Source organism: Schistocerca piceifrons, chromosome 10 (assembly GCF_021461385.2).
Source record: "Schistocerca piceifrons isolate TAMUIC-IGC-003096 chromosome 10, iqSchPice1.1, whole genome shotgun sequence".
NCBI classification, from domain to species: domain Eukaryota; kingdom Metazoa; phylum Arthropoda; class Insecta; order Orthoptera; family Acrididae; genus Schistocerca; species Schistocerca piceifrons.
This window is the reverse complement of record NC_060147.1, coordinates 51,864,141-51,890,423: the sequence shown is the minus strand read 5'-3', so window position 1 is coordinate 51,890,423 and position 26,283 is coordinate 51,864,141. Positions and strand designations below refer to the sequence as shown.

At 39.8% G+C, this 26,283-nt stretch overlaps 1 protein-coding gene across 2 annotated transcripts in view; it reads right to left on the bottom strand.

Moving 5' to 3' along the window:
• Window positions 1-26,283, bottom strand: part of LOC124718814 (peptidyl-prolyl cis-trans isomerase G) — a 51,499-nt gene that overhangs the window by 5,805 nt on the left and 19,411 nt on the right. For both annotated transcript variants that reach the window (XM_047244433.1, XM_047244434.1), the window contains 4 exons: window positions 25,412-25,709; window positions 18,427-18,522; window positions 7,191-7,339; window positions 3,057-3,394 (listed from right to left, as the gene is read on the bottom strand). In XM_047244433.1, the coding sequence (XP_047100389.1) occupies window positions 3,057-3,394; window positions 7,191-7,339; window positions 18,427-18,522; window positions 25,412-25,709 (881 nt within the window). The remainder of the gene's footprint in view (window positions 1-3,056; window positions 3,395-7,190; window positions 7,340-18,426; window positions 18,523-25,411; window positions 25,710-26,283) is intronic.

Here is a 26,283-nt window from a genome sequence, read left to right as displayed (position 1 = left end):
GTCGAGGAACCTATGGAAAATTACTCCCTGGACCATACTGAAAGACTGGTGAGGTACTAAGGACACCAAGATGTTGCCAAGATGACCACAAAGACAAAGAGCTGCAGACTGGGTGGCAGAAGAAGTTTTGATCAACAGGCGACCTGACCACATCTTACTGGAGACTCCACTTCGCTGAACTTTTCTTCGATATTTTCCACAAAAAAGTAACGGGGTTGTGGAAGTGAATGTGTCCCCGTCCATGCTAGTAGAGACCAGGCAACAGGGAAAGTGTTTCATCCCACGCCAGCGAGCCTGGCGCTCTTCCCAGTAGTGTAAGTGATAAAAACACTACAAAGTGAAGACCTAAAAATGCTATGCCTTCACAATAAGTGTTTTTGCATTCTCTGCAATACCTTTTTTTTAATTCAGACACATGCACAGCAGTAGTGCTGTAGGTGGGATTGCTGCTGTTACCCCTCTGAAGTCTTCATCCCTATGTCTTGGTTGTGAGCCAACCATGTAGAATTGCAAGGTGGGTAATTCTGAAGAAGGAAGCAAACCTACGCTAGGTTTTATTAACAAGTGGCAATTTTACAATATATGAAAAATGGAGCTCAAAGCTGTAACACAGAATAATCTATACTGTACGAGACTTACTTATGCAGTTCGCATGACTAGACAATACGGACACCTGTACAGAGGGATATCTGTCAAGAGGCAGCACGAACTTGTGGGCCCTAAAGAGGTATGACTGACTCGTACCATAGAGGAATGACTGACTCGTACCATTAGCCAAAATTGCTTCAGTATGTAGGTACTGCAAATGGCTAAAAGCAAGGGAAAACTACAACATTATATCTTCCACAGATGTGCAGCTTTACTATATGGGTACAAGCTGAAGGCATATGTTTGGGTAAAATATTCCGAAAGTAAAATACTCCTGTCATTTGGATCTCTAGGTGAGCACTGCTCAGGACAATGTCACAAAAAATAAACCTGGCATTCTATGTGTCCGAGTGGGGAACTTTAAATATCTTTATCAGGGTAGTAGTTGAGAGAATTTAAAAAGGGAAAGGAAAATGGAAATGTTTAAGTTGGATGTAATGGGAAATAGTGAAATGCAGTGACAGGAAGAACAGAACTCCTAGTAACTTGAGTACAGCTGTGAACACAAAATCAATGAGCACCAATCCAGAAGTAGGATTAATTGTCAACGAGAAAACAGGAATGCAGATTAGCTACTATGAACAGCACAGTAAACACATTATTGTCTCCAAGTCAGACAAAAAAGGTAACAACCAACACAACAGTACTAGTTTATATGCCCACTAGCTCTGCTGCAAAGACATTGACAGAATGGATGATGAGATAAAAGAAATTATTTAGTTTTCTTCTTTGTTTTTAGATATATTTTTCCCCACGTGGAATGTTTCCCTCTATTATATTCAAATTATTTAGTTTGTTACAAAGGATGAAAAATTCAATGTGTCAATCACGAATTATATTGTACACAAAATAAGATAAGTAAAAATAATAGGAGTACGTGGACTGAAAGGAAGGAATGAAAAGAGAAGCAATCTGGTTGAATTTTGCACAGAGTGCAATTTAATCATTACTAACACTTCTTTGACGAATCAAAAAAGTACGTTGTATACATGAAACAGACCTAGAGGTACCAAAGGACTTCAGATAGTTTATATAACGGTCAAATAGGGAATTCCACATCAAACTTGAAACTGAAAAACATACCAACAATGAATGATGGCTGACCATAATTTATTGGTCATGAACTACAGATTAAAACTTAGAAACACTTATTGTTGACAGTTTCACGGAGAGGGTTAGACAATGACTGGCAAACAGGGGACAGGAGTCAACTGAAGACTAATGGGTAGTTGTGAGAATAGTGAATGCAGTAGTGCGAGCGCACAAAATAATGAGGCCTATAGAAATCTGATACCACAACCAATATTGAATTTAATTGGCAAAAGGAGAAAATATGAAAATGAAGCATGCAAAAAGGAATACAGACACAAAAAAATGACACAGAGAGCACAAACAACAAAGTGGGAATGGCTGGAGAAGAAATCCAAAGCTGTATGACTCATCAGGAAGACAGATGTCTGTAGGAAAAGTATAGAGGATAGAGAGGTGCTTGGATTAATATTGAGAATTCATAACTAAACGAAAGAGGGAAGCCTGGATGCTGAAAGGACTAGACAGAAGAATGTAACTTAAATGTAATGTTACGGAAAGGAAGACTCAATAATTGAAATCAAATGTGCAAGAAGAATTTGATAAAGCACTGAAAGACCTTTGAAAATGAGGCCCCAAGAATAGACAACAACCCTTCAGCATTATTAAAATTTTTGAGACAACTAAATTATCCAACTGGTATGCAAGACTGACATCCTAAGATCACACAGCGACCTGAAATAAATATGGCAATAAACCGAAAAATCCGTGTAGGTGCTAGTAGGACTTGCACACCGAAGGTTCTGTACAAACTTAATTATGAATACAGATAGTTCATAAATCCTGAGAATGGAGACTCTCGACAGTTTCTGCCTGTTATTGATAATGATACTGCAAAATATCAAAATATGTGACAAACAGCTGTACGTCTTGATGGCATAGACATAGAACCTTAAATTTATTACACCGTAGACCTTAATACACGACAAATTGCAACTTGATATGTCAATTTATTCTTGAGAGAAAGGGGTCCTTAGGCTGCAGACAGTTGGATAACTAAAGATAAAAAAATATTTTTTTTGTGTGATTTAATTACAAATTAAATTTTTGGATTTTTCCCCCTTACTTGTGCTGTGAAACCTTGCTTCTTGCAAAATTTCACAATTTTTTAAGTCAATAGGAAGAACCCTATGGCTTTTGATGAGTGAGTTGGTGAGCATCAATGTGTGTGACATGAATCATCATATCTTTCGATTTTCAACTTGATACATCTACTCATACCTGACATAATGGATTCTTAACTGAAAGAAAATAAAGTTACTCTATAAGGGTTCCATTTTCACTGAACCCTAATAAAAAAGGAAAACAACTCCACTTACTTTCTGCAGACTCCTTTGGTTTCTCGGAAGTCTTCACGCTACTCGCAACAGAAGAGAGCCGCTTCTGGCCTTCCTCTTCAGAACCTGCACCCTCGTCGTAGTCCAGGGCATTGTAGTCGACAGGCCCAGCAGTACGCATTTCCCTGCTGCCCGTCTGCCGAGACGGTGACGTGCCGTTGCGGACCTCACTGTTAGCCTCATCCGGGGCCGTCGGGCCCTCGTCGTCCGCTACAACCTCTCCTTCTTCCGGCTCCGACGGAGGATCCCGCCGTCGCCGCTGTGACAGGGGAGGCGTGTGGCTTTCTTCATCTGAAGCAGTCCCTTTTCTGTCTTCTCGCCTGCACATAAATAAGCAACTTAGTGACAAATACATAAATACTATAAAGTTTGATTTGCGATAAATGCTCCCGACAACTGAAAGTGGGTACTCGTGTCAGCAAAGGATCAGATAAGTGATAGAAAAATAATGTGTTTAAAAACAGTTCAAACTCAACTACATATGACATTTCGGCAACTGTCGGCTTTGCATGTCACTTCTCATTTGCTAGACTTAGTCATCTCAACATAATATTGTCTGATGGCTAAAATCGATAGTGGCCAGAAACCAATTGATACCTGCCGATATCCTTCCAATTTCTGTCGATCTGACTGCTCCCAGCTGCACTGTGTCTAGGATCTTCCCGGAGTGTGCAGACAATACTAAGCCTCGAGGCTATTTTGATTGAAGGTAGGATTGGAAACAAGTTACGTGAGACTTCCCACACAAATACGTTTATTAAGAAAAATAAAGGTAAGGAAAAGACAACTTTCAAATTGTCTACTGTGTAGGAAAACTGATCATATTTTTAAATGGGGATCAGTCCATAATTTCGTGAGAGTTTGCTATTGCTTCAGGTATGACATTTGTAACAGCACAAACTGGCACCAAAAGGATATCGGTCCATCAGTGGGTACAACATTCTGTAGGATTCTGAAAAACAATGGTATTTTTATAGGGCCATCTGTCCACAACTTGTGCCCTTTCAAAAGTAAAGAGGTATCTGTCGTTAACTCGTGCCCTTTTGAAAACTAAACTTTGATAGCACTGACGATGCTGCAAATGTTCGCAACCCTATAGTGTTATCAGTACTGTTCAGAAAAAAAAAAACAATGTGCTGTAATTGTTTTGACTGTTGTCTTTATTATCCACAAAGTTAAATGTGCATTACAATATGGGTCGACAGTAGAGTTTGCCGAATATTTTTGTAATATGATGAATGCATCCAAGAGTACAGCAGAAGAAGACATAAAACTTGGTCTAATCTCAGACAACTGCTAAGCTCAGAATAAGAATCACACCCTCAGCATATCTCTGTTGTATTAAGTGACTGTGGGAAATTTGACAATTTCCAATGAGAAGGCAGTTTTTTACCCTCTGATAGAGATTTTGGCATTAAGAAAAGGAAACTAAGGAAACTGGGCAGACTGTTTACTGTACATGGTGCCAAAGAAGTGATTCTTACAAGTTCTAAACACACAAATTTCTCCTTGAGGGGTTGCCGCTACTAAAACACAAGACTTCAAGTGATGACAACAGCCATTTTACAGAAGTATTGAAGATGAAGGAAAGTTTATCAATAGCTTTCCACATTCTGGTTTTGATAACACAAGAAAGGGTTCTGATACAATTTCTACAACAATGGACTGATTAGTCAGATATTCCGTCTGAGATTCCTCCACAACACGTCGAAAGCGCTAGAAAACTAGCTTGTGCATCAGGAATGTTTCCAATGAAGCCTAATACAATCGGGACTTTGAAAATCTCTGTTATCTGCCTGACAAAAACCTACCTTTCTATGAAGAAATTATGAAATAGCCTGTATAGAATAACAGCCAAGGCAAATGAATAGATTTTTATAGATTAGTATTGTGAAATGTACAACTGTACGAGCTCTATTGCATGATGATATCACTATTCAAAAAAAAAAAAGAGGGAGGGAGGGAGGGAGGGAGGGAGGGGGGGGGGGGGGAGAGAGAGAGAGAGAGAGAGAGAGAGAGAGAGAGAGAGATTTCAGTACCTTGTACAACCCAAGACATCAGTTTTCAGTTTCCAGCTTGTAATGATTAATTTCATTACCATAAAAAAACACTCAATCTCTTGCATGACAAACACATTTTCATCATACAACATAACAATTCCAATAAAGATCACCATATAACATTATTAAACATTTCTCTCAATTTCCCAAAAGTGTGTCTGTAGACTTAAGCCCCTTTAAAAATATACAATCCAATTTTTGTCACAGGAGTCATCAAAAAAGTTAAAAATTATACAGTACAAACAGGTTAAGGAAACACACAAATATCACAAGGATGTTGCACAGTTTGCATATGACAAACCTACTCTGGCAGCCATGTGTGCGTCATTTTGGGGCTTATAAAAATGAAAGCTATGGAGGAGATGATGTTTCTTAGATTTCAGGTTAACATCAAATGTGCACCACAAATAAAAATATTTTATTGCCTTTTCGGTGCTGCCATTTAGTAAGCACTACTTCATCAGGAAGATTCTATATTCCCTGCTGTTCTACTTCTTCATACATTTCCAAAACGTAAAATTGCAGAATTTTTAATGAACAGACAAATATGAACAAAAAGATGTGAAAGTTATCCTTAAATACATACAAAAATTACTTTTCTAATGATTAAGGACAGAAATTACACAAACCCTGCAGCCCAGCATTTATGCTAGAGAGAGAGAGAGAGAGAGAGAGAGAGAGAGAGAGAGAGAGATTATTTACAGGTTTTTGTTTTAACCTAAGAGAACTAATTACCTCAAAAACGATGGACCGTGCGAAGAAGTGTTCTAGGTGAAAAGTTATAAAGGGGACAACTGTCTGTGCTACAACTGGCGATGGTGGTTGTTTGTATCCTGCAGGTATCTGCATAGCAGCTAGTGAAAGAGTTATCGAGGTTGGCATTCACCCTGATGGCAGAGTTCGAGGGCAGCCACTGAAATCTAGCATTCCGATGGTTTCGGGTCTCACCACAATCCACCCACAAAGGAACCGAAAACTATATTACCACAAAAGCAGCTTATGTGCCAGAAATGCCGATGTCTAGCTATGTTATTTGTACTATTCAGTCACATTTGTAGCATTCAGAGCTTATAATAAAACTGTATGCCTTTCTGAGCAGAACGTACAATATGGACTTCGTTACCTTCAAGTCCCGGATTTTCTTTTCTTCCCGAGATGTGGCCACAACTTTTACTCCGTACTGAAAGTCTGCTCACAGAATGCAAAGAGGCTTCATGAAATTATGTGCTATTTCATCTGCCCTTACAGTCAGTAGTGCACATCACTATTTACATTCAAAACAATTTGGTTTTAATGTTTCCAGGCAGTACTGCTGATTCAAGCTGGAAGTAAGTGTGGTAAGCATACAACCTGTGTCGTTTACAGATGTCACATACTTCAGACACTCGCTCATCTAAGAACTCTCACAAGACTGTGCGAACTCGACACCCATTACTGCAGCTCTTACTGAACCGTTTCTGCAACCGGGGATGTGTGTCATTTCTCCTGTTGCAGGGTCTTCTACACTTATTGCTGACTTCCTGCAATATTCCTGTTCCCCTGAACAGCCTCAAATGATTTGGAAGACCTTGCCATTATTTTAGACATCCTTTCACACAAATTACACATCGAGAGGAAAAACTTTTCACATATACTCACTTTCCTTTTTACCACACCAACCACCACCTCATTTCAAAGAATCGGAAAAAGTTCGGGAACATCTGCTCTCATCTAACTTTTTCCTCTCACTATCCATTTGTCAGATACTGTGCACCTTCCCAGATTTCTGAAAGGTATTCTTACATTACCACCGAGATACACGAAGCGAAGGTACCACAGAGGAAGCAAAATAAGAATGCTACTGCTGTTAGTGTAACAATTGTTTTACCATGTATGGGTCAGGAAACTACATCTAAAGAAATACAGTCTTCGCTAACAGGCTGGGAAATTTTTTCGTTGACCTCAAGACAACCTTTCTTCTTAGTACATATAGTATGAAGGCGAGACAAATGTAATATGACAGAAAGCTTATATCTGACACTTGTGCTAAACATTCCAGACTGTTCTCTATGAGCACCTGAAGGCTGCTGCCGATGGGACCTTCCTAGCCCCTGCTTCCTCTTCCTCCTCCATGATTTTCTGCTCTCGCTCCATGTGCCTCTTACGCCTCTCTTCCTCACGTCGCTTGATCTCTTCCTCACGCTTCTTACGTTCTTGCTCCATTTTCTGAAAACAGACAAACTGAATATGTATCACAGTTACTTGTAAGTGCTATTAATATCGTAATTTTGGAGATTATGATATCTATCAAAGAGTCCCCTGTAAATGTAGTATTAATAATCTTTGGAACAATTCAGATATAAGGAAGGAAGGAAGGAAGATTACTGTTTGACACCATGACAGTGTCCGAGACTGATTTGGAGAAGGAAATCGACTGCGCCTTTTAAAAGGAACTTTAACCAACTTAGGAAAATTGGGAATCTGAACAGCCATTCACAACACCAATTTTGATGCCTGTCAGACAGAATGGGGTGGGATTATGCGTGAAAGAAGTCTTTTGCTGAGCTCCACTGTAATGGTAGTTTTACAATAAAGTTGATGAGTCTAACACAGGCTGTCGCCAGAGATGGTCTGTGAAGTTTTAAGCTTCCTGTAAATGGCAGTTTCAGAAATTAAGGAACACCTCTGAGGAAAGGAGTTCAGAGGCTAGGCAGTGAAATATAACTTCAGCAAATGTTTTACTTAACTGACACTGTCTCTTTGAAGACATACTTTTAAATCCAAAAGATTATTCATTAAATATCAAAGAAAAACTTTCAACCTCAGTCACAAATTGTGGTTCTTATTAAAAAGTGAGGTGTATTTCAAGATCTGTAGGCCCACCTTAAATGTTCGACACTGATGCGCCATTATCGATGCGTAGACGTTCCCACTGCCCTGGTTCCACTTTCAGCAATTTTATATTTTTGTCTCACACACAGCTACTTAAATAGTTGACTCGTGTAAAAAACCCACAAAATGTGCACCATCTTCAGTTTACTGTGTCGATTACCCTCACTTTGAGACCGTACAACTAATACGACTGACTGTCCAGAATTGCTATGTGTAAATAATAACAACAGTGACGATAAGCATCTAAATGTGGCCTTCAGAATTCAAAAAATACATTGCACTTTTTAAAGTGTGGAATGCAGATCATCTTAAGGCAGAAGTTTTTCCCTCCTTTATACGAATGTGACTCAGTCACAGCTTCAATATTAACAACTACAAATAAAATTAAATTATGTACTCATTTCTTTATGGTATTTGAGAAGCTTAATAGCAACAATTGAACACTTCCAAATGTTTAAACATTTACAAAAATTTTACTTATGTGGGCAATCCTTAAATTTGTCACTTCTGAAATACACTCATGTTCAGAAAAAAACAGAACACCTTGAACGACTAGAGATATGATGACCATTTTCACAGGACATGTACATTAGTATGTTCAGCAGAAACGATTATCATTTCATCACCTCGGTTCAGCATGTGTCCTGTTGCCTAGTAGGCACAGGGTCCACGTGAGTGTACCAATGCGTATAAGGTGTGAATGGCATCCTGTGGTACAGCCGCCCATGCTGCATTCACCGGTTTCCAAAGATCATCTGTCATGGTTGACATTGGGCACAGCGCTGCACCTGTCGTTTCACCATATTCCACACTTTTTCGATTGGTGACATGACTGGTGATCTGGAAGACGGGAGGAGGGGGAGGGGGGGGGCGGGGGGCAGGGCAAAAGGCTGACATCCTGTGACACCACCAAGAAAGCACATGTGGCCGTGCATTGTCTGGCTGGAAAATAGCATCTGGGTTGTTGTACAGAAAGAATACGGCTACAGGTCACACAATGACATTTGCATAAGTCACACTGGTCAGTGTCCTGGTCATGCACCAACCATGATTTGTAGTTGTACCCAATAGCACCCCACACCATAAGACATGGAGTTGCCACTGTATGTCTTGTGTGAAAGCAGTCACTGTGATGTCGCTCCCCGTCAGTGGTGAACCAAAATGTGGCCACTATTTTCAAACAAATAGAACCTGGATTCGGCCAGAAATGCTATTTGATGCCATTCCACTCCCCAGTCACATCGTTCAGTACTCCATTGCTGTCTAGCATGTTTCAGCACATTTGTCAAAGGTAGACGGAGAAATGGACAACGCGCATGTAACCCGTGCTGTAATAAACGGCAACGGACTGTCACCCCTGATAGTCTACAATGTGTTGCATTGTTCCACAAGTGACAGAACTGAGTAAGATGCAGATACGTCCTGCGATGCCACTTGGATGAGGTGTTGATCTTCTCGGTAGTCGGTCTAGGTGGTGCGAACTGACCCATGCCGTGGTGTTCTACAGCCTTCCCTGAAATGTTCTGCACACTTGTTGCACTTCAAAAACACTTCATCCCATGGATCTGTCATATGCCCTCGTGCCAATAATGTGCCCTCTTTCAAACTCAATGATTTGATGGTATGTTTCACACATACATTTGTGAGGCATCCTGTATGTCTGCTGAAGTCAGACTGATCCATTACCTTAGGTTTATAGTGACAACGAGAGCCACAGGCATATTTTACTAGTAGGTGTTTTTGTGCCACAGTATCTATGTTCACTTTCAACCCAAGGGCGGACATGGTTCAAACGCCAATCATTTCCGCAGACCATAATAATGTACATGTCCTGCAAATATTTAAGTCCTTACCTCTATTCATTCAAGATATTCTGCCCCTCCCCGAACATGAGTGTATATTAACAGGAGTGTAACATGTCCCCCCACCCCATGAACCATGGACCTTGCCATTGGTGGAAAGCTTGCATGCCTCTGTGATAAAGATGGCCGTACAACCACAATGGAAGGGTATCTGTTGAGAGACCAGACAAACGTGCAGTTCCTGAAGAAGGGCAGTAGCCTTTTCAGCACTTGCAGGGGCAACAGTCTGGATGGTTGACTGATCCGGTCTTTTAACGTCAACCAAAATGGCCTTGTAGTGCTAGTATTGCGAACGGCTGGAAGTGAGGGAAACTACTGTCATATTTTTTCCGGGGGCATGCAGCTCTACTATATGACTAAATGATGATGACATCCTCTTGGGTAAAATATTCCTAACAGTCCCCCATTTGGATCTCTGGGCGGGGACTACTCAGGAGAATGTCGTTATCGAGAGAAACAAAAGTGACATTCTATGGATCGGAGTGTGCAATGTCCCTTAATTGGGCAGGTAGGTTAGAAAATATAAAAACAGAAATGGATAGGCTAAAGTTAGATATAGTGGGAACTACTGAAGTTCAATGGCAGGATAAACAGGACTTCTGGTCAGGTGAATACAGAGTTATAAATACAAAATCAAGTAGGGGTAATGCACGATTAGGTTTAATAATGCATTAAAAAAAAATAGGAATCCAGATAAGCACTACAAACAGCACAATGAATGCATTATAGCAGCCAAAGTAAACATGAAGCCCACACCCACCACAGTAGTACAAGTTTATATGCCAACTAGCTCCGCAAAAGAGGACGAGGTTGAGGATATGTGTGATGAGATCAAAAAAATTATTCAGATAGCTAAGAGAGTCAAAAATGTAATAGTCATGGGGGACTGGAATTCGAAAGAAGCAAAATGAGGAGCAGGAAAAATGGAAGATGAATATGGACTGGGGGAAAAGGAATGAAAGAGGAAGCCACCTGCTAGACTTATGCGTAGAGCATAATTTAATCATAGCTAACACTTGGTTTAAGTATCATGAAAGAAGGTATATGTGTAAGACACCTGGGGACACCGGAAGGTTTCATATCAATTATATAATGGTAACACACATTTTGTCCGCCCCTCGTGGTCTCGCGGTAGCGTTCTCGCTTCCCGAGCACGCAGTCCCGAGTTCGATTCCCGGCGGGGTCAGGGATTTTTCCTGCCTCGAGATGTCTGGGTGTTGTGTCGTCTTCGTCTTCATCTTCATCATCATCATCATCATCATCATCATCATCATCATCCATCCCCATTACAGTCAGAGGAAGGCAACAGCAAACCACCTCCATTAAGACCTCGCCTAGTAAGGCGGTGCGGGTCTCCCGCATCGTTCCCCTACGCTCTGTAAAGACGCATGGGACTTCATTTCATTTCCAAGACACATTTTAGAACCAGGTTTTAAATTGTAGGACATTTCCAGGGGCAGATGTGGACTGACCACAATTTATTGGTTATGAATTGCAGATTAAAACTGAAGAAACCGCAAAAAGGCAGGAATTTAAGATGGACCTGGATAATCTGAAAGAACTGGAGATTGTAGACACATTCAGAGGGAACATTAGGGAACTACTGACAAGGACAGGGGAAAGGAATACAGTAGAAGAAGAATAGGTAGTTTTGAGAGATGAAATAGTGAAGACAGCAGAGGATCAAGTAGGTAAAAAGACGAGGCTAGTAGAAATACTTTGGCAAGACAAGGGTTAATGAATTTAATCAATGAGAGGAGGAAATATAAAAATTCAATAAATGGAGCAAGCAAAAGGGAATATAAACATCTAAAAAATGAGATCAACAAGAAGTGTAAAACGGCTAAGCAAGAATGGCTAGAGGAAGAATGTCAGGATGTAGCAGCATACATCACTAGAGGCTACCTACAGGAAAATTAAAGAGACATTTGGAGAAAAGAGAAGCAGCTACGTGAATACCAAGAGCTTAGATAGAAAACCAGTCCTAAACAAAGAAGTGAAAGCAGAAAGGTGGAAGGAGTATATAGCGAGTCTATAGAAAGAAAGGCAATATTTGGAAATGGAAGGAGACATAGATGAGCATGATAAGGGAGATATGAAACTTTGTGAAGAATTTGATAAAACACCGAAAGACCTAAGTCGAAACAAGGCCGCACGAGTAGACAACATTCCGTCAAGAGTTACTGATAGCCTTAGGAGAGCCAGCCATGACAAAAATCTTCCATCTGGTGAACACCTTGTCTGAGACTGGCAAAATACCCTCAGACTTCAAGAAGAATATAACAATTCCAATTCCAAAGAAAGCAGGTGCTGAAAATTATCAAACAATCAGTTTCATAAGTCACAGTCGCAAAATACTAACACGAATCCATTACAGAAGAATGGAAAAACTGGTAGAAGCCACCTCAGGGAAGAATAGTTTGGACTCTGTAGAAATGTAGGAACATGTGAGGCAATACCAACCCTACGACTTCTCACAGAAGACAAGTTAAGGAAAGGCAAACCTACATGTATAGCATTTGTAGACTTACAGAAAACTTTTGATAATGTTGAGCGGGATACTGTCCTTCAAATTCTACAGGTGGCAGGAGGTAAAATTCAGAGAGCGAAAGGCTATTTACAATTTGTACAGAAATCAGATGGCAGATGTAAGAGTCGAGGGGCATGAAAGGGAAGCAGTGGTTGAGAAGGGAGTGAGACAGGGTTGCAGACTATCCCCAATGTTATTGAACCTGTATCTTGAGCGAACAATAAAGGAAAAAAAATGGGGTAGGAATTGAATCCATGTTTGCCGATGACGTAGTTCTGACAGCGGCAGCAAAGGAGTTGGAAGAGCAGCTGAATGGAATGGACAGTGTCTAAAGAAAGATATAAGATGAACCTCAACAAAAGTGGAACGAAGGTAATGGAATGTAGCCAAATTTAATCAGGTGATGTTGAAGGAATTAGATTAGGAAATGGAACACTTACAGTAGTATATGAGTTTTGTTATTTGGGAAGCAAAATAACTGGTTATGGTTGAAGTTTGTAGGATAGAAAATTTAGGCTGATAATGGCAAGGAAAGTGTTTCTGAAGAAGAGATATTTCTTAACATCCAGCATAGAAGTAAACATCAAGAAGTCCTTTCTAAAAGTAATTGTATGGAGTGTAGCCCTGTATGGAAGTGAAATGAAGACAATAAACAGTTTAGACAAGAAGAAAATACAAGCTTGTGGTACTGCAGAGGAATGCTGAAGATTAGACGGGTAGATCACATAACTAATGAGGAGGTACTCAATAAAATTGGGAGAAGAGGAATTTGTGGCACAACTTGACTAGAAGAAGGGATCAGTGGGTAGGACACATTCTGAGGCATAAAGGGATCACCAGTTTAGTACTGGAGGGAAGCGTGGGGGGTCATAATCGTAGAGGGAGACCAAGAGATGAATACACTAAGCAGATTCAGAAGGATGAAGGTTGCAGTTACTTGGAGATGGGTAGGTTTGCACAGGATAGAGGAGCATGGAGAGCTGCACGAAACCAGTTTTTGGACTGAAGACCACCACCACCACCACCACCACCACCACCACCACCACCAACAACAACAACAACTCTTTTCAAAATAAAATGGCATATGCTGTTATGCTATTAAAAAACTTCATGTCGTCCTATACAACAATTAACTGCTCTGCCAGTCACAACAACTCCGGAGTTCAAAGGAGAAAGCAAAGCAAATGTTAATAGCTTAACGTAAGTGGAAAAAGTGAGTAAAGCAAAGAACATAATCTGGATTCACCACCCTCTCAGCAGAAGATGAGAACTTTTCATTACTAAGTTTGTGGACTGCTATTGAACACTGTCAATTGCTATACTTTAGAAAGTACAGCAATTACTACCACCTCATTCTTCTGCGGATTTCCAAAGAATCTTCTAGTACGTGTGTCGAATATTTTCCCAACATCATCAAGACTTTAAACATTCTTCCTCTGATAATCTCACTTCATTTATTCCTGCAGTATAATGTGTATGTCACATTAGCGTATTTTAATGGCTAATGTGGAATAAGGAAAATGAGGAGCAGGAAAAATGGCAGATGAATATGGCCTGGGGGAAAAGAAGGAAGGCTCAACAGTACCACTGCTGAAGTAAGGTAATGAAATTCTTTGAGCATCCAACTATAAGCCATACAGTGGATGTTGAAGGATAAAAAAGGTGGGGGAAGGGCTGTGAGGAATATGTATGTGCCATCTAGAGTACACAAGTGCATGAAATTTGAAATTGTTGATCAAGTCACTGAAATGGCTAACCATATTTAATTTTAATGATAAGAGCACCGCAGTCTGTACAAATAGTGTCCTCTTGTTATATTCACGTCAATGCGATAAGGAAGAAAGGTCCAGGTTTAACATTCTGCTGATCACTACGTCATTACAGATTAGACTGATCAAGGATGAGCAGGGAACCTGAGCTGAGTAACAGTTCCCACACTAGTACTAAGATATTTAGGCTAGCTGTATTCTTGCTCCAGGGTCTTAACCGATATGGCACCTCACTCATTATCAGGGTAGGAAGTTAAAGCGTGGCACACAGACATATTACTGTACTTCAAGCGCCAAACTGTATATACGCAGCATGGAAAAATAAATTCTGCACTCAGTTATTTAGTCAGGGACACTGCGAAATAGGGAAAAGTCGATAGCAAGGATTTTAAATTGTGGGAAGACTTTAGGAAACAATCAAAAAGCAAATACTGGTAGACGAGTGGACCGTACAAGACTGAGTATAACACATGCAAAAGCAGTACATCTCGTAGACAAACAACAGGTCAAGATAAAGGTCTATGTAATATTTATACAATAAAACAATTTAAATCTTCAGGAAAACCAGCTTTCTAAGCAAGTTCAGCAGGATGACGTCTGTCAGGCCCCGAGTTAACGGCTCTATTATTTATGCTTTCATTTAATGTAAAACAGCTTTTTGATTCTTTTTTTTATCCTATAATCTTATGAAAGTTATTATCTTAACTATCCTATTCCACAATTAGATATACGAGGGCTGGAACTTTAATAATGGCAACAATTTGTTTACAGCTCGTACAAAATAGATATGTCTTTCAAAGTTTTACTGACCTTCAAAGTAGTCACCTGCATTGTGTACAGCCCGTTGCCAGCGATGTGGAAGTTGTAGGATACTCTTAGCAGTGCCAGTTGTGTTGACAGTTCGAGCGGCGTGGTCTATTGCCCAACAAATTTGTAGCAGTTCTGAAGAAAATGCCGTGAAGTGTTTCCTTCAGTTTAGAAATAAAGTTGAACTTACGAGGGCTTAAGTCAGGAGAGTGCAGTAGGTGGTATAGCACTTAGCAGCCCCATCGGTCAAACAAATCAGTAACAGCTTGCACTGTACGTGCTTGAGCATTGTCCTGCAAAATGATGGTCAGGACCTGCAGAAAGTGTCATCACTTCTGTCTCTAAGCTGGTTGTAGGTTGTGTTCCAAAAACGGACAGTGCGAGATGTTACTGATTTGTTTGACTGATGGGGCTGCTAAGTGCTGTACCACCTACTGCACTCCCCTGACTTAAGCCCTTGCAAGTTAAACTTGATTTCTAAACTGAAGGAAACTCTTCACAGCATTCACTTCAGAACTGCTACAAATTCATCGAGCAATAGACGGCGGCGCTCAAACTGTCAACACAACTGCCACTACTAAGAGTATCCTACGACTTCCACATCGCTGGCAACAGGTTATACACAATGCTGTTGACTACTTTTAAGGTCAGTAAAACTTTAAAGCATGTATCTATTTTGTACGAGCCATAAAGAAATAGTTGCCACTATTAAAGTTCCAACTATTGTATGAAACACACAAGTCAGACCAGAGTGTGTATGTTGTGTACAAGAGTACACACAATCACTCACTCATAAAATGATACCTCATATACATATGGATAACATTTATACTAGTTAAAACTTGTGAGTCATTTCAAATCTGTATGTTACATATTGTGTATGAATGTTTTTTTTTTTTTTTTTTTTTAACGTGCAATAACTGATGTATATTGAAAAGGTATACCAGCTAACATGACAAAATTTTATGACTGATAATTATGTGTCACATGTTGTCGGGGAAAGGGTTCGTACAGCATATCAACGGGAAAGGAGATGAAAGAATGTGCACACATCACACATCAATTATGGTAACAGTGGGAACACAGAAGAACTGCAGACATGTACCACTTAGTATTCATTCTGATAAGTACCTGTAACAAGTTAGATTCAAAATAGGGAAAGGGTGAAAAAGAAGTTCAAATACAATGACCACAGACCAAGATAAACGGGTGGAATAGAGTTACTGGCAGAATGTACTGCGTGAGGAGAAGCATACAACAAAGATATTCAACCTCTACTGTGAAGAGGTGTAAGTATTTATGTAAGGCAAGGCTTGAGAAAGGCAAGAATGTATGCAAGGTAATGATCACTGGAGTCAAGACAGGAGTAACGTCATCATCTCAGAAGAGGATAGGGTACGATACTTTGTATAGGAATTGAAAAGTGATGATGTGGTACGCCCGAAGGCAATACGTTAGGAAGATAAAGGGTTCATGGACCTACAGAAAGAATGACTTACACCTTCAGTCGGATATATCTGAAAAAGAATGGACCTGTACTGCTTTTATGAAGGAGTTATAAAGGGACACTGACATCTCAAATCGAAAGATAACTGAGAAGTATCTGCCCTTAGAATGAGGTGTAAACGTGCACAAGAAGGATGCTGATGTTATGGGCACATTCTCCAGGCTAGTGTAGTGTGGTATGGACTAGGCTGCTTAAACTTCATAAATATGGGTACATTTCTACTATGGTTTAGGGAAGCAAGTATCTGAGGTTAAGAATAATTAAATAGATTGTTTATTTCAATCCAAGAATCTCTCTTCAAGTAAATGAATGAATTAAGAGAAGTAATTTAAAAAAGTTAGTAAACATGATACAAATATCTCTGCCAAGACCTGGAGAACGTGACAGTACACTGGTGTCAGCTGTATACAGAAAAGAAAGCAAGATAGATAGTCTGGTGCAATATATCGAGGAACTTACAGAAATGTTTGTGCATGTTGGAATGCCCATACCTAAGGAAATTAGAGATCATGTAGCTCGAGTAAGAGCAGAGGTGAAATTATACGGTGATAAATACTGTAATGAAAAAGGAAACTGTACGAGAGACCCATAGGGACCGGATCTGTATGTTACTTGGTGTTGGGTAAAGTAATGATGGGAGGTAACTGTTGAAAATGAGACGAGTTGAGTGGAACATTATGCAAAGTCCTAGAGGGAAACTTAACTGCAAAGAACCTTAATATTTTGTAGAGTTGTAAAATTACAAAAGTGTTTGAAAATTTATATTCATTGCAATTGTGTGGAACTTTTAGAACTAATTTTATGAGCATGGAGTCTTTCATCTCAGTGAGAGAATATGAGGTGTAACATGACATTCACAGATGTTCCACAGACATTATATACATTGGCCCACAGAAGCTGTTTGTGGGATAATGTAGTCAGTTAGTAGGAAGCACCCCACTATCGGGAGGTTTTTCGACAGTTTTTGCAGATCGGAATTGTACCAATCCTCTGCAATCGGCGATGCGAGCTGCCGACAGGTGCTTCTATCTGCTGGTTGGTACCGTTCGCTCTGTGGGGTTGTGAGGCAACGGTATGGAGCCAAAGAAATCATCACGGCATTGATACTCTGTTCTGACTCTCGTGTGAGACTGATGCATGACAGCATCTTCCTGGAATGTAATGCATGTGTAGCTGATTCATTAAGAGAAGTTAAGACTTGCACTTTACAGAAAATACATTGCATTCAGCTTCTCTAAGTGTGTTATTTCACTAGAATAACACACTCGGAGAAGTTGAGCTCTGATTTATTTCCTATTATGCTCAAGTCTAACTTCTCTTAATGAATCAACTACAGATGCTTTACATTCCAGCTGGATGCTGTCATGTGACCATCTCATACGAGACGCAGAACGATAAAAACAGAACATAGACACCGTGTGATGTCTTTGTTGTCACAGAAGTCACATGTGTTCGATACCTTTGCCTCACGGCCCCACAGGGCAAATGTCAACATCCATCAGGCAGAAGTGCCAGTACGCCGCTCACATCGCTGACAGCACAGGATCAGTACAATTCGGAAGTGCACAAATCATCAAAAAACCTCCCAAAAGTGGGGTGTTTCCTACTAACTGACTACATTATCCCACAAACACCTTCTGTCGGCCATTAGATATTGAGAGTATGGAAAATCTTGTTCTACGAATGATGTGTCACACCTCAATGTAACAAGATACGTAAGTTACAGATCAACTGCTGGACTCTTTACTACTTATTCCTGACATCCACATTAGGGAAATAAACACCGAGCAAATATTTCCGGATGAGATTCCTTTTATCAGCACAACTAATCCCACGACATTTAACAAATATTGTACTACTGGTAGCACAAAGTTTGTAAGAAATCTGAATGTTTCAATACAGCTGCGGATAGAAATGGCTGATCCTTTATGTCAATAGCCACTCACCTCATACTCACTGTACTTAATAATTCTGTTCTGGGCTTGTTTCCAGTGTGGTGGAGTCACACTCCTTGATCTGCTTCTAGATGGTGTCCTGTAACGCTGAAAAGAACAGAAATATTTAAAGTCGAGAAAAAGTACAGCAGTCAGTCACTAGTAATCTGTCGCAGATCTACATTTCGACCACAGTGTGGCTATCCTCAGTGCTAAAAACATAAGAATACATTACAACAAGAGACACATACAAATCGTAACAGACTGTAGTTGTATAAGCTTAAGTACATCATAATGGTGTGCAGTGTCCTCTATACGTATGTAGTTTAGATTACAGAATTTACAGGTCCCATTTTAACGTGTAGGCAAATACCTGGCTAACACCAAATACAGTAGATAAAAACATTGTTAAAAGTAACTTCCATACGCTTTATGTAAAAGGCAGTCGCAAACTCATTTGCTGATCAACTTGTGTGGTGGTTGGTGTGCAAACTAAAGGTAGTTGCTGTTTGAAATGCTAATAAATAAAAATTATACAAATGTTCATGCGTACAGGAATATAACTTTACTAAAATCCTTTTATTAAAATAAAAAATTATACACTTTTATGTGCTTTCAGAAATAAAACTTTAATGAAAACCTTTTATTAAAAATAATTAGCTTCCATTTAATGCTACTTCCAAATAAATAAATAAAACAAACACCAGAAGCTTTAGGAACTTACGTACTGGTGAAAGTACACTGTAAGAAACAAGAAACACTTCACTTTACCATATATTCACACATCCTTCCCATAGGAATGTAAAATTATTGGTTCAGTTTAGTGCTAAATGCACTGAGCTTTAGAGCAAGTGACTACATACCAAACAAGTTATTGTATGTGAGCCCACAGAAATACTATTATAAAGGCCAATACTGCCAGGTCAAATGTACCTGCTGGCCCCCTTTACTGATACACACATTTAATATCCATTTCTTATATACATTTGTGAAGAGCCACTCTAACAAGAGACTCCAAGCACCACTACAGTTGCAAGAACTGGCAAGTAAACCCAACATAGGAACAATAGTATATAATATCAGTTAACAAAACACTGCAAGTATATGTTACAAGTTAGCTGAGACACAGGAACCGAGCGAGCTAAAGAATGCCAGAAAGGGGAAGTTCCGTGACGAGGACTGAACGTATAGTCTCTGCACGTGCTGCTACAAAATGTTTGAGATTCTGTACTGGTCACACAGAATGATTCTACAACTACATACACACTCTACAAGACAATGTGACATGCACAGTAGAGGGTACTCAGCACGATACCACACATCAGGATAGCTTCCCCCCGCAATCACATACAGAGTACAAGATGAGCGACTGCTGAAATTTGTCTGTGCATGCTGTCATTAATCTCAATTTTTTCTTCACAATCCCTAATGGATAAATACATCAGGGGGCTAACAAATACATCTCATTTTTTTACGTAATGCAGTTTTTTGAAACCAGAAGCATTAATGCACAGGCTCGCATTACTGCACACGGGATTAGCAGGACCATTCCCTTTCTGTGGAATGCCTACTGGAGCATCGTACAGTTAATTTTTAACCAAATGTTTAAATGTTTTGCTGGAAGACGTCTCACTTCACTTATGTGAGAAGGTGCAGTTCACACACACGGTGTTTCCCAGATAAACAGATAGATCTTGGAGCAGTAACATCTTGTCCTGGTCCATCTCCTGATCTCAACTCCACTGATCCTTCATTTTTTGGGGGCGTTAAAGGACTTACAATGAATGTTCATGTTCTTCGACAACATGTTCGAGGAGGATTTCAGTAGACACAGCAGACATCTGGGGTATTGGAGCAAGTAAGACAATCCAAAATGTGGAATTCAGGAGCTTGTGTTAGAGTTAATGGTAGGCATTCTGCACATTTCATTTAGCCATCAGGAAACAATATTTGAAAATAAGAACCCAGCTGGAGATCTGAATACAAAAAGGTATACAAAAATAAACTGTGTGTAAGAAAGAAAATGAAAAATATCCATATTTCTATATGAACTTTTTTGCTTACACACACGCAGATACGGGGAGGGGGGGGGGGGGGAGAGAGAGAGAGAGAGAGAGAGAGAGAGAGAGAGAGAGAGAGAGAGAGAGAGAGAGAGAGAGAGAGAGAGAGAGAGAGAGAGAGCATTGAAGAACTGTATCTCACTTCCCTCTACAGCTCTACAGACAATCCACTGAGTAGTGGTATTTAACATCACATTTAGAGTACAGAATGTTTCAAAATGAATATACATATTACAAAGCATTATACTGTCAAAACTACCTACCACTGCACCCCGGCCCAGCTTATGTAACAGACACAGTGCCTAGTTTATATACATTGCCACTAGATGTCAGTTTTCTTCTGTTTGCTCGCTTACTATCACAATGTTGCAAAACGGCTACTCCGCAGCAGAAATACTTTTGTGTTTTCAAGTCTGAAGTGTAATTCTGTGATTACATGACAAAGATGTTTTAGTCTGAGGTACCAAACTGATATTCTGAATAGATGGAATTGACAGATTTGTAGACACAAAATGTGTATGTAAAGGAAAGATTCTTAGCCACCCTCTGTTTCCGATGAAAATGTCAGCACAAATTCAAACCACCTTCCAACATAGCCCTATAAAATCAATCCCTCGTGCCAGTCTGGTGTTACAACTGAGTATAATAACAATTTGGTGCATTTTGAGACATCGGTCAGTTATGAAACCATACAAGTTACAGCTCTATGTCACGACAACAAACACAAACTTGTCACATTTTCTGGCGAGATCCAGAATGCTGTTGACAGTGACAGTAATTTCGCACAACACATTGTGTTCAGCGATGAAACATCTTTCCACCTAAGTAGGAAAGCAAACAAGCAGAATGTCTGAATTTGGAGCCTTCACAACCCCCCATGCACACACTTAACATGTACGAGATTCACCCAAAGATATTTCTTTGAGGGAAATCCAGTTAACAGTCAGCAGTATCTTGCTATGTCACAACACTGTTCATTTCTGAAGCTAAAAGAGGACAACTTCACCTTTTAACAAGACAGAGCACCTCCTCAATGAAGTCGCCAAGTGCGTGAATAACTGAATGAAACTATCGAGCCTCTGGATTGGTCATCTAACAGCTCTTAAGGCAGCACTTCTCAGCTGACCTCCATTGTCATCAAATCTGTTGCCCTGTAACTTCTTCCTGTGGGGTTTCATTAAGGTCAATGTTTATGCACCAGCTCCACCATGGAAACTGCAAGAGTTGAAGCACCAGATCTGCACTGCCGTAACATCAGTGATTATGGACACACTTACCAAAGTACTGGAGGGATTATTGAGATGTTATTTTAATGATTTGGCAGTGACCAAGTGCACTTGGTCTTTTCAGTTTGTGTAGAACCCACAAGGGAAGGGCCCAATCTGACATGTTGAAACATGCTATGGAATTTTTTATACAGAAAGAATACTTCGAAAGGAATGCACTGTCAAAATTTTAGCTCATAAGACACACGGCAAATATTGTAAAAACAATGCCAAATTCGTAATCTGTCAGCTGGAGGCTTACTAATTATGCACGCACTGCAAGGCAGGCGTACAGCCTCTGTATATGGTAAATCCGTAAACAGAAAACATGACACAACCCGATCATCATTTGTAATGCAAGATTTAGTTCAAGTTTACATTTCTCCGACACTATTCTTCACAGTTACTACTCTCTTAAATTTGTAATTCATTTAAGATCCACAATAACTGTTAGTAGCTCTTTGAGCTAGCAACTGAAACACTGTAAAACGAATTAACATTCATTTCATTTTTGTAATAAATGGCTGTTGATAGCATCTGCCTTTGTCTATGTTCCACTTATGTGGAATGTCCTCAATATTGTGAAAACAACTCTAAGACCAACATATGTGTCATTTGGTAGTTTCTTGGACATTCATTCGAATGACTTTGGCATACCTTCCTAGCCCAAATCAAACCCATATTTCAATGGCTTTCAGTGACAAAGGAAAAGCTGTTAATTTTTGGTTAGACAAAGAAGGGACAAAACGCTTGAAGCTAAGCAGTGTGCAAAGAATTTTGTTTCGTAAAATCTAACCACGAATTACAAAGAGTGACACAAATTAAAAAAATATGCGACAAAATGAAGCTCGAGAAAGTCTGAAAACTTTAGGGCTGCTCGTGAGAGACAATGCACCACAGTGTGAAGATGAAGCTTGCTGCTACCCGTGCAACTGTTGTTTACAATGCCGATCAGTTGGGTTCCATGAGAGACCTGCACGAACACCACACTTAATAATTTTAGAGTAAAAAATGGAAAGGCTCAGTTGTGCAATCAACAAATGCTATGACACATTTGTCAGTGATATGTACGAGTGGATCGCTCTTTCCACAGCTTCATATCTGTCTTCAGGAACCTTGATGATATAGGACCAAAAATTGAAAACTGGCTGTTTAGTTACAAAAATCTTAACTGGAAAAATGAGAAAGAATGATTTTCAACATTTCATTCAAAACATCTTCCTGACACTCGCAGAAAATAAGTCATTGCTTCTTTCAGACTCTCAGCCCAAGCTCTTCGATGTGCAGCAGCAAAATGTACGCTGCATATTTTCATGTTACGAAGACATAAATCCGAATTCCACCAAACACCGCATGTTACTTTCCAAAGCACTGAAATCTAGATTGTGACGTGCTTTTGTAAGCTCATGTCATGTGATCGCGCCAGCTGATAACAGCATAGGGCACGAGATGTAGTCAGCCAATAGCAAGATCACTCTTAAGTAGTGCGAACACATAAATAAGAAAAGTTGATGGTTTAAATTAATATACATAGTGCTGCTACAAGAAAAACAAGGTTTCACATATAATCGTGGTATCTAAGATTAATAAGCAGCAAGAGAAGCTAAGCTTCCACATATAATGTTGATCTATTTTGCGCATGTTACACTTTAAGATATATCACACAAATATGCCAGTAAAATTTTTACTAACGACGTAAATGCCTGATCTGGGCTCGAAATTCTTCTAGATGGTCAACCTCAAAGAGTTGATTGTTAATTGAGAGTCAAACGCTCTGAGATTTAAGAAATTCTTCGTACATTCTCGAATATAGTACAAGGAAATTTACTTTGAAATTAACGCTTTTCAAACCACCATCCGCAATCTTTTCCCATGACCTGTTGGAAACTGATTCGTTTCAGCAGTTTCTAGAGACTGCCAGATAACAGGCGCCACCGCTCTTGCGCAGCTACAATGACACGGGAAACCCGTATGTTCATACATGTAATACATTAAAAGATCTTGTGATCTGAACAAGACATCAGAGGATACTTCAAGTTAATCGGAATTTCGTGAACCATACTAAAATGCATAATTCAGCTCAAAGTGCACATTCGTATGTCCAGATTCGGATGTAAATTTTCTTGAGTAGCAGTACTGGATTATCTCATGTTTGGTTCTTTATTATGGCATAATGCCATGCGAGCTAGAAAATGGAAAATGCGCATTTGAAATGCAGCGAACAGTTGAAACTAGCCAACAGTGTGAAATTAAACACTTCGTTTCAAATAAATTGACTGCCTCAGTGCAAAAGATTAATAAAAGCCAAATCTCTTTAGCAAAGCAACAAAAAAATAACTTCATTGTTCTGCAAGGGGACTAATGCTTTAAGTCAAAGGTAGAAATAAAACCTGAAAATAATATTTTAGCCTTCCGTAATTATGCGATGTATTTTAATTCATTTGATAGCTCCTGGCCATAGAAATCCGCTTTGTTTTCATTTGATGTGAGAGTAATAAATGAAGAGGAAACAGCAAAATCACAAAACGTAAGCACACGTCACGTGGAGAGTTGATTTTTAATGTGGAGACTACCCACCTCCCCACTACAACTCTGTGCATCAGCCCCGGATTTATGATATATCCGAACTGGGGCAATACTAGATAGTGGTGCCCAGCCACACATCCGTAGCCAGCAGTGGGAGAAGGAACTATCCATACGCGACTCAACTGCACATGCACAGGAGTCCGCCCGCGACTGCTCAAACGAATCTAATGTCAACAGCTGTCACGTCACGCTCATTGGAGGCAATTTGTCATTATGAATCATTGCACAGTCTTTCTAAAACCTTTGACACACTTTGCTGTTGGCAGACACTTGTATGAGCGCTATGTTTTGTTGGTTTGTATGACAGACTTTCTTTGCGACTTAAGTTTTATTTTCGTTTTTTCTTCCTCTTTTTAATGTTTTGTTGCTGCAGTATTATCCTGCAGACGCGAGATAAAGTAATATCCTTTGTTGGAGTATTGGTTCTTACCAGTCAAAAATCACAAAAATTTAACTGAAAAATAAAACAATGAAACATTACTGGTTTTTCCCGGTTTTCTCCCGTATGAAAAAATTCCTGGGTTTTTCCCGGATCTCACAGTTGTCCCGGGTCGTATACACCCTGTAATAAGGTGAGCAAGATTGAATAATACAAAGTCTTAGCCCCCAATCTGACTGTACATCACCACTCAACATCACAGCAAAGAAGCAACAGAATATCACACTACTACAAATGCTGCACTTTCTCAGTGGATTTTTTATGACGTTGGAATTTCGAGACATCTTTCTCACACATTATCTTTTCGAGAGATACGGCCTTGTCTGGATGCAGACACTTATTCGTAACTGTAGAAACAGTGATTCTTGATAACATATCAGCTTTGTATGAATTGCTGTCATTTCACTTTTTTCCTTATACACATAATTGAGGTTGTAGTAGAAGTACGAGAAAGAATTATCATGAAACCCTTCATCAGCAATGTACATATTATAACCTGAAAATCATATTTCATAATCACACAAAATGTTAATGCCAGGAGTAGTACTCTAGGATGTCCTTAAATGAAAAATAATCACAACATCGAAGAAAGTCCTAAGAACTGCAACGTGTGTCTCGCAAGTGAGGCCCACACAGATTCCACTTACAAATACTCCACGGCCTTTGATGAGACGGCCACTCTTGGTAATACCACGTATGCGCGCCTTCCGTCGCCGTCTCTCACGGTCGCGGTCTCTATCCTTGTCCTTCTCTTTGTCCTTCTTGTCCTTGTCGGCGGCCACGTTGCCACCACGAAACAAAAACTTGTTGCGTGGCACGTCCGGTATCTCGTCGGGATCGATCTTCGTGAGTGTGACCAGAGGGTGCGGCTGCCCCTCCGGGCTGGAGACGTCATCTTTCTCTGCGCTGGCGTCGCTGTCCTCCGAACTGGAACTGTGGCTCTTCCTGAGGGCGCACACAAACAGTCAACGACAACTCACAAAGCCCGAATACGAATGGTGCTACATCCACAACTGTCATTTGTTAAGACAGGCAACAACGAAACAATTTTAGTCAATAAAACTTTACCCAAACTATGTGTACAAACATACAATAATCAGGTAGCCAGCAAAATATAAAATTCAGAAATAACATGAAGACCCACAGAAGTCACTTACAGATTATGATACAAGCAAACTGTATCAATTATAAGAGGTTATCCACATAATATACAATACTGGCTCTGAGCACTATGGGACTTAACATCTATGGTCATCAATACACAATACTGTTTCTTATTAATAAGGAAGACAGGGTTTAACATCCCACTGACAATGACGTCGTTAGAGATGAACACAAGCTCAGGTTGACAAAGTATGGGAACGAAAAATCTGCCACGACTTCCAACGGAATCATCCCAGCATCCCCTACAGCAAATGTGCTTCAAAACATTGTTTCTTTCTATATTCGATATGTCTGCATTTTATTTCTATATGTAGCAGAGTCTATGAACTTTGCCCTCTTAAACAAGAAAGGCAAT